This window comes from Anopheles maculipalpis, chromosome 3RL (genome assembly GCF_943734695.1).
Source record: "Anopheles maculipalpis chromosome 3RL, idAnoMacuDA_375_x, whole genome shotgun sequence".
NCBI classification, from domain to species: domain Eukaryota; kingdom Metazoa; phylum Arthropoda; class Insecta; order Diptera; family Culicidae; genus Anopheles; species Anopheles maculipalpis.
In genome coordinates, this window is record NC_064872.1 from 39,068,755 (window position 1) to 39,080,871 (window position 12,117).

The 12,117-nt window shown below is 45.2% G+C and overlaps 3 protein-coding genes and 1 pseudogene across 3 annotated transcripts in view; 2 read left to right on the forward strand and 2 right to left on the reverse strand.

The window, feature by feature from the left end:
- LOC126565137 (40-kDa huntingtin-associated protein) overlaps positions 1-12,117 on the reverse strand; it is a 342,010-nt gene that overhangs the window by 307,256 nt on the left and 22,637 nt on the right. The window lies entirely within an intron of this gene.
- LOC126564804 (cyclin-dependent kinase 9) lies at positions 245-1,742 on the forward strand. The gene is made up of 4 exons (XM_050221917.1): positions 245-478; positions 571-655; positions 723-980; positions 1,056-1,742. The coding sequence occupies exons 1-4, from the start codon at positions 315-317 to the stop codon at positions 1,740-1,742; spliced, it is 1,194 nt and encodes a 397-aa protein (XP_050077874.1). The 5' UTR covers positions 245-314.
- On the reverse strand, positions 2,899-4,758 carry LOC126564388 (GPI transamidase component PIG-T). The gene is made up of 2 exons (XM_050221421.1): positions 4,587-4,758; positions 2,899-4,513 (listed from the first exon to the last, which is right to left on the reverse strand). Exons 1-2 carry the CDS (start codon positions 4,756-4,758, stop codon positions 2,901-2,903), a joined length of 1,785 nt encoding a protein of 594 aa, XP_050077378.1. The 3' UTR covers positions 2,899-2,900.
- On the forward strand, positions 5,191-6,519 carry LOC126560611 (mitochondrial import inner membrane translocase subunit TIM44-like; annotated as a pseudogene).

Genomic DNA, 12,117 nt, shown 5'->3' on the forward strand with positions numbered 1-12,117 from the left:
TTTGGTAATTTTTGTTTCGTAGAGAATAATAAAGAAAAGCTGTATCCTCATTCTTTCATATCATATGTAATTTTATTCAAAACGGGTTGTAAATATACAAAAAGCTACAAAAATTACAACTCCATCCGGAGCATCCATTCCGACACGCAACGGAGCGGATAGTTGTCAATTATTTGACACCCGTCGGAACAATCGTTCCATTCGTCCATCACTATTGCTAACACAAACAACAACCAAAACACGTACAAAAGGTTTGAGATTTGCAGACAAAATTAAAGAAAAAGTGCGTTTTTATCACTCTTGTTGCGAATAGCATGAGTGCAGCTGAACATTCCAGCACCAGCGGACAAATGTCGACCTCGAGCACCATGCTAAGCCTGGCAGAAAAGCAGAAGTACATCGAAAACTACGACTTCCCCTACTGCGATGAGTCCAGCAAGTACGAGAAGGTGACGAAAATCGGTCAGGGAACTTTCGGGTGAGTGGTTGGCGGATATGGTGCGAATTTGTTTCCTATTCAACAGTACGCTATTTTCTTTAAAAAAAAAACTTTTCATGCCGATGCCCTAGTGAGGTGTTTAAGGCAAGGGAAAAGAAATCAACCAAAAAGTTTGTAGCGCTCAAGAAGGTGCTGATGGAAAATGAAAAGGAAGGGGTAAGTACCACCACCGGACGACATCCGGGCAACAAATCTAATTGGTTCCGTTTTGGGTTTGTTTTAGTTTCCAATTACCGCGTTGCGTGAAATTCGCATCCTACAGCTGCTTAAACACGAGAATGTGGTGAACCTGATCGAGATTTGTCGTACCAAGGCCACCGTACAGAATCGTTACCGGTCCACGTTCTATCTTGTGTTTGATTTTTGCGAGCACGATCTGGCTGGGTTGCTGTCCAATATCAATGTGAAGTTTAATTTGGGTGAAATTAAGAAGGTTATGCAGCAACTGCTCAACGGACTTTACTACATTCACAGCAATAAGGTAAAGAGGGGAATCATTTGTTTGAAGTGAAGTCAGATTTCCTCATCCAATCTTTTTTGTTCTTCCTTCGTCCAGATCCTCCACCGCGACATGAAGGCAGCAAACGTACTGATAACGAAGAATGGCGTCCTTAAGTTGGCCGACTTTGGACTCGCACGTGCATACAGCGTATCAAAGAACGGTTTACCGAATCGATACACCAACCGTGTAGTGACGCTTTGGTACCGCCCGCCGGAACTGCTGCTGGGCGATCGTAACTACGGTCCACCGGTCGATATGTGGGGTGCCGGTTGTATCATGGCCGAAATGTGGACCCGCTCTCCGATCATGCAAGGTGCGACGGAACAGCAGCAGCTCATTCTCATTTCGCAGCTGTGCGGTTCGTTCACGAACGATGTATGGGCGGATGTGGAGAATCTGGAGCTGTTCCACAAGATGGAGCTACCGATGGGTCACAAGCGAAAGGTGCGTGAGCGCTTGCGTCCGTACGTGAAGGACCCGCACGGTATCGATCTGCTCGATTATCTGCTAATGTTGGACCCGAAAAAGCGTATCGATGCGGACACGGCACTGAATCACGACTTCTTTTGGACGGACCCGATGCCGTGTGATTTGAGCAAAATGCTGTCGCAACACACGCAGAGCATGTTTGAGTATCTGACACCGCCGAGACGGCCGGGACACATACGCCACTACCAGCAGCAGATGGTGAATATGCAGGCTAAACCGCAGGACAACAGCTACCAGGATCGGGTGTACTAGGCTTAAAGGTCGTGCGTGGCATGATGCGCTACATATACATAAGACTAAGTGGCCCGTCGTAAGTGGTCACCTTTACTGTTTGAATAAAATACATTTATTAGGATATGTACGGATATAACCATCTGAGAATTTGGTTATTTTTTGGATGGCAAAGAAAGGCAGTTACAGTACTGGACAAAATAAATCATACGCTTTCATCATTTGGGTGAAAGTTATTACCCTAGGTTTTTATCAGCCCTAAGTTAGAAACCGTAAAGGTGTGCAGGTTATGCATATATTTTTCAATATACCTGTTATTTCATTAAAACGATTTTTTTCGTTTATTTATAGAGGCTTTGAGACTCTGAGACTTAATTTGCCTCTCTCCAGTAAACAGATTGATTCGGGGTGTGCAAAATAAATCATACATCAGGTTTCTTATTCATAAATCATGTTTATATCAACTTTCAGATTACATTTTACAATTCTCAGTATTTAGTATAATTACCCTTTGCCTTTAGCACCCCTTCCAATCAACGGCGCATACTTTCGCTTTTGTACATAGAATCGATTTTCCTCTATGCTGATTTCAAAGCCTTTAAAATAGGCAATTTTGCTGGAGAGCAATGTGTTGTCTACTTGGTAGTCTGAATAACACCAAAAATTCTTAGTTGTTTTAATATCCAGCGCCCGGTGTGAGAACTGACTATCCAACTACGTGGTATCTGTGTCTACGTGGTAGTAAGTCTAGTAAGTCATTCGATGGCTGGCGTGACCTTACGGTTGTTAAGCCAAGAAGAAGTTACAGCGATCGGTAGTTATTCACGGGTAAGATTTATAAGATACATTCGTATTTCGTTTTCGTATTCGTATCGCATCTCGTTTACTTCGTATAACAAAAAAGTTGTATTTTCGATGTATGTTTGGAATCATTTTCCTATAGAAAAAAAAAACTCATTTGCAGGTCAGTTTTCAAAAGAGCAACTTACCTAGAAAATATAAGATCAAGGCCCCGAGGTACGCGGCCTACACCACCTTAACTACTACTTTAACTACTTTAACTTTTTAATTTTAAAAATAGTAAACATGGAAACTAAAAAGCATTCTTGTTGAGCGTGTATGATTTATTTTTTCCAGTACTGTAATGCCCAATTAATGACTAGTGGCTATTCTTCCGCATTATTCCGTATCGGGCGCATTCAAGTCTTCTGTGCTAGCGGTCTGCTCGTCTTTGGCTTGTTTTGCAGTTCGACCCGATTTGATTTTGAAAAATTGTTTCACCTTCTTCCCGAGCGATGTCTTGGATGTTTCTTTACCCTTTGCGACGATACGCTTGGTCGAGATGTTGTGTATTGGGCCGAAAGCGAGCGCTACCACCGTACACGCCAAACAAATCACATTGTACGGCATACTAAAGTCCGGTGTTGGCAGCGTAAGTAGCAACGATTCGGTTCGTACCTGCAGAAAGTATCCCGCCAGCTGTGTGGCGTTGAACGAATCACGGAAGAGTGCGGCCTCCCGAGGAATAGAGGTGTAATTGCGTGCCGAGGGCAATAGCAGCGAGATAATCGATGATGGAATGTAATGACCATGATTCGCATCCGGTGGGTACTCTTGCCACTTGAGAAAGATGTAATCGAAATCGATCGAAAGTTCAACGGTGGAACGGGCTGGTATGCGGAACGCTACCTCTAGTCCGTACGGACGCTCCCTCTGAACACCGGGTGTATAATGCAGGAAGGCTGGCTGGATCCGTTCGCTGCCTTGTCGGATCGTGAGCGTGTGCAGATAAATTGGCACAAACCAGGGAATGTTTTCGAACACAATCAAATCCAACGCTCCCCAGTGAGCGTTTGTGATGTGTGTAACGATTTTGCCTCGTTCCTGTCCAACGCCCAGAATGAATCGTTTGGCAAATATCGGTGGTGGCCCAGCGACGATAATCACATTCGGATCCCGTTTGTCCATTACTGCCACGTTAAACATCGCTCGACGGCCCTTTGCCATGATCGCTTCGAACTGCTTTACGTCGAAGCGTTGAAGTTCCGTCCGGGCACCACCGCGTATCGATAGAATCGTCTCATCGGCCTTTTGTGATACATCGATGGCACCATTGCTGTCTGTAACGTCGACGTACACGTTGCTGGTAGTTGCAAGTGCACACGAACCCTCCATTCCCTGACCGAACAGCTTGCGGATGGACCAGTTAGGGCCGCCAAATAGTCGCAAATCCTGCACAACACTAACTGTTTGCTTCACTTCCAACTGAAACTCGCTACATTCCGCATTAGCGCAGAGTTTCCGCATGTGCACACCGAGCGAGTGATAGTTGCTCGAGTAAATACTGTCCGGCACAAGCAACGACACCAAACCTTCCCTCGAACGACAGGGCAAAAGTTTTGCCCATGGTGTTAAGTTTTCTGTGCACACAATTTCCCGCGGCAAGGCTGCATAGCGCAGGATCGGTTCGGCTTGGCCCGGAAAGTGATGTGTTTGCGGACGTAACGTATAAACCGGTTCGTACGTGTTGCTTGGATCGATGAAGCTTAACGATGCACAGAAAAGACCGGAAAGCGTACCACAGAGCATCTTCCAACGGTGATCAACCGATGCACGGTCGGTTGTGGGCTCAAACCAGGCCCATACTTCTGCGCCTGGTCCGGCATCGGTTACGGGATAGCCCCAGGATTCGTATCGCCACAAACCGTACGTGAAGCTAAGATGTAGCTCCTGAACGCCAAAATGATAGAACAACTCTGCTAAAGGACGTGGCACTAAGTTGGTATGGAGCACTGGAAAAAAAAAGAATTAAACAATTCATGAGCTTCGTAAGCTTTTTTTCTACAGCAAAAGATATTTACGTACGACTATCGTTCTTGCCCAGCTCCCAGCGGGTTGTGAACTGGAAATAGCTGTAAACGAATTTATCCGGCAGTGGCTTTATAAACAGTTCCTCGTCGAAAATGTCGGAAAATTCGGCGCTTACGCCTATGCCGAAGGCTATCGCCAGTACGTTCCATAGTGTAAATTTCCACATCAAAAAACTTAACAACACAAACGCAGGAGGGAGCGGCAAAATTTCGATTCACAAACACGACCTTTTTGTTTATCGTCCAATTTGTTGTTCAAAGCGAGCTGTCAATTGTTGTGGCAGGCAGCACGGTTATAGCGTGTCGTGGAATGCTTCGTTTTAGTACAAACTGTTTGTGTGCTAAATAGTGCTGTTAAAATACAGTGCACAAACGGAAAATCGTTTTGCTCGCTTGCTGTAGTGTGCGGAGCAGATAAAAACTGGAAAAGCATAATATTAGTAGAAAAAATCTTCCAAAGCGATATTAAATATGGTTATGTAGTGAAGTGAGTTTGTACAATACAAGAATTCAACAATCTGGAACGCCAAACAACTAATGATTGAAGTTTAGGAAAGTACCGAAATCTGTAGTCCCAAAACCTGTATTAGATTAGCGTCATGTTACCTACCTCATACAGTGTAAGTGTCAGTGTACTGTGCGTAAAAACTGTGCAATCGTTAGTATACTATTACGGCTTCGGACAGATCCGCAACGAACCAAACATTCTACAGTTCCCTGTGATCGGTGCCATAGTACCATCGGCATCATACACTCATGCATTTGGAGTGGTTACACACTCGCAACGCAATTACTCAACTCGAAGACCTGGCTTTTCGCACAAGTCATCAAAAACATCAAACATGAAATGGAAAAGAACAGAGACATGAAGCAAAGCTTGAAAAAGTTTCGTAAAGAAGCGCAGAAACTCGAACGATCGGATACACTGAAGGTAGCCCGCCGAAAGTTTAACGCGATCGAATCGGAGGCTTCGAAGAGTGGTGTTATGTTAAACGAAAATCTGAACAAAATACGATGCCGCATAACGGAAGCACTTGGAGAGGCTGCCAAGACAAATGTTGGTCAGCTTGGTGAGGAGTTAAGCAAAACGGCACATGGAGTTGGTGAGAAATTAAAAACAAAGGGACAGATACTGAGTCAGTCTAGTGCATTTCGAGGAATAAGTAAGACAGCAAAAATGGTCCGAGACGAGATGGATAGCCAGAGTATCGAATCCCGTGTTTATCGAAGTCCGGAAAAGTTGCGCAAACGTGTAGAAGTGTCGAACGCGTCCGATTCTTCGCGAGTGGTGGAACCAAACACAAAGACAACCGAGTTGGAGCTACATAAAGACAGCAAGTTTTATCAAGCGTGGGAAAAAAATACGACGAGTCAACGAACCCGATCATTCGAGTGTCCCGGCTTCTGGCGGATAAGGTGAGTGAAGTTATGGGAAATATATTTTCGAAGACGGAACTTTCAGAGACGCTGACCGAAATATGCAAGATTGATCCGAGCTTTGACCAGAAACGGTTTCTGTGGTTCTGCGAAAGTGACATTAGTCCGAACCTGCTCGAGGCCATAGTACAGGGGAGCTAGAAATTTTGCAAGATTGGTGCTTTGAAAGCATGTACAGCATCCTTGCGTTAACAATTTCACAATCTCAAGCAGCCGGTTATCTGTTGGATTCGAAGATTTTAGATATCGAGAACGTTGAGCTTACAATGGGCAAAGTAATAGAACACGGCCCGGTACTGATAGTGTCCTTCCAAACACAGCAAGTAATGTGTGTTCGGGACAGTCAAGGTGTGCTGATCGAAGGAGATCCGGAGAAGGTAATGCGTTGTCATTACGTGTGGGTGCTGAGCCGCGATCCGAATGAGCTTAATCTAAAAGCGGCCTGGCGATCGATGGAGATGTCTGTTAGTAGCAGAGGACAGTTTGTTTAACAATTTGAAATGTCTTTTACAATCCTTATTGATCACCTCCTTAGTCGCTACGGAAATTATCGAAGATTGAGCCTATCAGTTAATCGACTGGGTTTCTGGTTAGAAAAATAATAATAAATGATCATACAACAAGATGGTTCGTGGATCTTTTGTGATCGTCATAATGCTGCAGAAGTTCTCGATACCGCTTATGGTCTTTTTTTGCAAATTATCCAAACTATTCCCGTCAATGAGCGTTTGGCGCATTTCTTATGGCATTGCCAGCCCACTTATTTCGACGCTTATAAGGTTCTAAAATCGCTTCACGTTCGTGGCGTGGACTCCATCTCAGTCTGGACCAACCATGCCGTCTTTGTTCATGCGGATGGCATAAAAACACTTAACGAGCTTAGTCGTTCGGTGTCATTCTCATGACATGACCACGATCATCAGTCCTCACTACGGGGAGACGACGGTCCGGATGGGATTAGAACCCCGGACCTGCCGTTTGAAGACCGGCGCTTCTTCGTTTGAAGATCGGGCCTATACCACCGGGCCGCTCGTAGAGCTAACCATTGTAATGACTCTGGGATTGTCTTTGCATCAGTCCACTGTAGCTTGGTAAAGCTCAGTCTGTCGTGCACAGTCCTGCCGGGCATTAGTCGTTGTACAAACCCCTGATAAAATATTTCTACATTATTTATTTATTTATATACATTTGATTATTACGGTCCAGTGCCGTATTGTCTTATTTCTACATTATTTAAAAAAAAATTATTTAAGATTGTTAACATAAGTTTGCTTTCGGTATGCATTTGCTAAAATTCAAACGGCGAAACTCAAACGCATCCATTCTTAGTCTGTTTTTTTTTATGTTATTGTCTCAAACTCATTACATACACCTTCCAAGTGCCTTTTGAATGAACAACACCACATTGCATGTGCAAGTGGCATTACTTTTCAAGTCTACTATTTCTACAGGTCTTTGCCGCATTATACACAGTTGTCTAGACTTCGCGAGAAGCATTTTTAATAGAAATTCAAATTCAATGTAAAGTACCAAGTACGTACCCTCTCACATGGCACCAAGGACAATCTGCCGACAGAAAGACAGTGCCAGTTTCAGCGACGGTTGTTGAATGATGAACGGTTCTCATTCAATAATGTGCATCGCAAACAAGCGCGAGTAAGAACATAAATTCATCTTGTCACGATCATCGTTTTAAATCCTCTCGGAGCTTCCCACCAGACAGATATCTTTCAGCGTTCCTACTACACGTAAGATTTCACACCTTTTTAGGGCAGCAGCGTGCGACGCACACGGAACCACGCTTCCCACCGATGTCGCATGGTAAAGTGTCCTTTTTCATTTCCAATTATCCAGATAGGTCTTTTACTTTGCGCTGAATGAATGAATGTCACTTGGCGTTTGGGGTTGACTTTGCGGACGTACAAAGTAATCGTTATGGAAAGCGTCTGTCCTTCGACCCGGCTGCGGCTGCTGTGTATGCTGGAGTGTGAGTTAAAGTGTAATATGTCACCTTTATCGTACATCATTTCCATACCTATCGTGTATGGCAGATTGGTAAAGGTCCGGAAGGATTTTCCTTCTTTGCATCTCCGCAAGCCCCGGCGGACGAGTGGCCGGGGAACGCCTTTCTTAAAGGTGTTTATTTTTGTTGATAGTTTTTCCCCCGCGATGACTCGGTGTGCTCTTTCCCGCTCACGCTCTCTGCTCGTGTCTCGTACCGCAAGATACATGCAGATACCGAGTGTTCTCACCGCGAGCACGTGGCACTCCGACAGGACGAAATGGCATAACCATGGTATCGTCAACGGCACCCTCGTGGGCCTCGTTGCTGGTCTTCGTGTTCCCCGTCGGTTTGTAAACAAAGGCTGCCGTGTCACTTGCAAAGGAACGAAAAAAACGAAACTGCACTGAGCAAAGTGTCTCGGGAGTTTGGCACAAGGACACTGTTAGGGATCTGGTGCTGCTCGGCAACCATGTGGTTCGCTGTTCGTGGCTACCATTCGGTTGCTGTCGTCGACGCATGTCTACAGAGAGCTTGCCTTGCCGCTCGCTAAAACATTCCGAGCGAATGCTCTCAACGTGCAACCAGTTTCGCTGTATAAAGATCCTTATAGTCCTCGACTGACTGTCAACCGCGCTGGACGTTGTTTCCGGCTGTACTAGCCCTGTACCTTTTTAAGGTGTCTGTGTGAAGAGAGAATCTGTAGTAGTAGCGCCGCATGAGGAAAACGGTTTCGGACGGGCAGAACATTTTTTGTAAATTCCGGCACATTCTCCATTATTGCTGATAGGAAGAAATTTGGTTACTTGGCCCACGATAACAATGTACACTTACCCGGTGACGCTGGTGTGAAGTTGTGCGTGGGCACACGAACGGTGTCGGCCAGGCGTGTGTGTTTGTAATGAAGTGAAAATTGGCCCGTCCGTGGCCGCCAGAGTGTAACACGCTTTGCCGTAGTTGAGTCGATAAATTAGTGTCAAATCAATCAGGAAAATCAGTGTGAGGGTTTGCAGCGCGGAGTGAACACTTTCGCGGTGTGTCTCTGTCAGTTTTCTTGGCTTTGCTATCCCATCTATCCGTTTGTTATCGCAAGTGCTCAATCACGGCAGCACTTGGCCCAGTAGGCCTGGGATTGGCTGAAGTATTCGCGAAACGTTTGATGGATTTTGAAAGCTTGTTTTGACACAGCAAGCTGAGTGTTGTCGCGCTCAAAAACACGGGGACACAAACAGAAACCGAATAGCTGATGCTGTGCGCTTCTTCGTCCGATAGCGAGCTGCTGTCAGCGTCAGCGCTAAGGAACGTCTACGCTAATCACTACCCAGTGTGACTACGTCCGAGAAGCCAAGCTGTGCGACTTCATCCGTTTGCGTCTCAAGTAAGGTAAGAGAATACTACTTGTTTCGTTGGTTGTCGTTGAACTTTTATTTAATTTTAAAGTGGACACTTTGGTTGCGGAGATTGTCCGTCCTTCTCCACTTCTTCGGGGTTGGTCGTATTTTTCGATGTAAAATACGCTTCTGTTCACGGTCATCAAATTTACAGGAATGCACCCTCACTCAATGCGGTACCGTCCGGACTGTATCCCTTGGTTTTTGCCGGATATCGTTCTCCTTCTTCTTCGCTCTTCTTCTGTGGGTCATTTCAACGACCGGGATACAACTGAAGGTCGAAAGAAAACCCACTCAGCAACTCATTTGACATCGTTTTGCATACAAAGCAAAAACCAGGCAGCACCGACCGAGCGAGTCACCTCGTGCAATAAAGTGATATTGATGGAGCAGAATGGTACGACTTCCGGCGCAGAGAGCTGACAATTCCTCCGTTTCTGCCGTGCTTCGCTAGGCTCGTACTCACGCTTGATGGGATTCCGTTCCGTTCGTTTGGAGTTACGACGACGATCCCTTCGCTTCGCCGGCTTGTTTCGACCGACTGTTTTCCTCGATGATGGATCATTGCAATGCCTAAGGTGATAGGCCACCTTCGAGTGAATCTCGCCAGCAAAGCGAGGAATGGAAGAAGTGGTCCTTTAGTATTACAATTTGCTGTTGTCGGTTTCTTTTTCTCCCGTTCCCTTTGGGCGCACCGTTAACCGTCTGCCGAAAAATGACGAAATGGAAATCGGAATTTGATTTGCGATGCAAATAACACGAAATGATGAGGCATACCCGATGGGGGGAGGGAGTGATGAGTGTTTCATCCTCCCACCAGCACCGAGCTACATTTATGCTTGACTTAGCACACTCTTCTTCGTTTCTACGGTTTTCTATCCGTGCCGTACCGCTACCAACCTCCAACCCGCATAAATAACCTCAAACAGAACGTTCCCAGCAATGGGGAGGAAGACAATGGATGGCATGAAACACGGGATGGTGGAAGCTGCAGCTAGCTCAAGGAGTATCGTTCCCTTAACAAACGTCATCAAATGTCGTCGCCGTTGTCGTAGGTTGTCACAGGCAAAGGACTCTCAAGTGGATTCGACCACATTCCATCCCATTGTCGTCGTTGTCCGCGCCACTGGAATGCTGGAATGTTCGGATTTCGGCATCCATTTGGATCGTTTATGGCAAATGGTAATGGAATGAAGTGATTGGCCAACCATGTAGCACACCTCTGCAAGCGGACCAATACAGTGGTTGACCAGTGTTTTGTCACTCATGGTTGATGATAGATCGTTACATTCGTATTTCTTTGTTTAATGTGTTGAGCAATTAATTTTCTGTGCGAAATGATTCTTTTCTATATTGTGCACTTTGTTTGGCATAAGTTAACATTAAGAAAAAAATTATTCTCTCTTCTGGGACTATTTTGGGACTATATTAGCCGACCAAAGATGGGTTTCATGGGTTTTGGCTTGCCATTTGGAGAAGCTTAATAGCCCATCTTGTGTATGAGAGGACGACCAAAATGGGGTTCAATCCAATGACGAAATCGGAACCTCTGGACCACAGGGCTACCGCAGTTCTGTTATTAATTCAGTTAGAACAAGATTAAATATGAGTTATGTTGATATTAAAGTTTATGATATAATGTAATTCCCTATTAACAAAATTGCCTTAATCAACACTACTAAGAAATTTGTCAATACAAATTTAACTTAGTATTGCCTTAGTTGACAGATTTCTTCAATAGGGTTAGAACTCTTATTGTAATTTAAAGCGTTTAATTGTTTTTTTTTTTGCTTTTTAAAACATTATACATTTTGTAGCACTGCCAACCATGTCCAATTAGTGTTTCGTTTTTGGTGTACAATTAATGTTACTAGAAAACTTAGTAAACGGTTCATCTAACTTTAAAAAAATTCTATTCCACCCGGTTGTCTTAAAAAATTGTTAATCACTGTAGATTCCACCATCATGCTCCGTCGATGCGATTATATTTTATGTTGCTTATTCTGTAGCCGCTCCTTGTGCTCCGTCCCATTCGCTTCACCCTCCCCTTCCCCAAGGTTTTCCGTTTTCCCGAGAGTGTCTGCATTTGAGTACCTCTTCGCGAGTTTTGTGGCTTGCCTTACTACGCCCCACCCACCTTTAATGCTGCTGCGGTAACACTTGATTTGATCCCTCAGCCTCTTCCGGCCCGCGGGTTACTTTACCCACCGTTGTTGGGCTTTGGACTACTTTGTCGGATTGGGGCCCGATTTTTTTACACATACTGTGTGCGGGCCCGAAAATGGGTATGAGTGAGACAGAAGCGAGTCAAATGTACAAAGAGTAAAAAAAAACCACCCCACCCCCACCGAAACGACGTCCCAAAAGGACTTGTGCCCTTTGGCGGATTACGTTCAACCAACCACCCGTCGCTTTTATCCCAACTTCCGCCGACCATGGGAGCGGTTTTGATGAAAAATTTCTGTCCACAAAGAACAGGACAAGATCCCATCATTAGAGTAGCGAGGAATCCGGCAAACGCAAACGATTACATAAATCACGGTGACCAGTCGCGCAATCATTATGCAGCCAGAGACCCTGCCATGCCCCATTCGCCCACCATTGTTCCGCACGACGCCGGCCAGTTGTGCATGCATCCTTGGAGAATTGGACTGGCCAGGAGCAGTGTGCTCGTGCCCACTGCCCGAGCCAGCAAT

Coding starts and splice junctions, on each gene's coding strand:
- LOC126564804 (XM_050221917.1), top strand. CDS start 315: ATGAGTGCAGCTGAACATTCCAGCACCAGCGGACAAATGTCGACCTCG. Junction 656..722: donor TGGAAAATGAAAAGGAAGGG/GTAAGTACCACC, acceptor GGTTTGTTTTAG/TTTCCAATTACCGCGTTGCG. Junction 981..1,055: donor ACTACATTCACAGCAATAAG/GTAAAGAGGGGA, acceptor TCCTTCGTCCAG/ATCCTCCACCGCGACATGAA.
- LOC126564388 (XM_050221421.1), bottom strand. CDS start 4,758: ATGTGGAAATTTACACTATGGAACGTACTGGCGATAGCCTTCGGCATA. Junction 4,514..4,586: donor GCTGGGCAAGAACGATAGTC/GTACGTAAATAT, acceptor TTTTTTTTCCAG/TGCTCCATACCAACTTAGTG.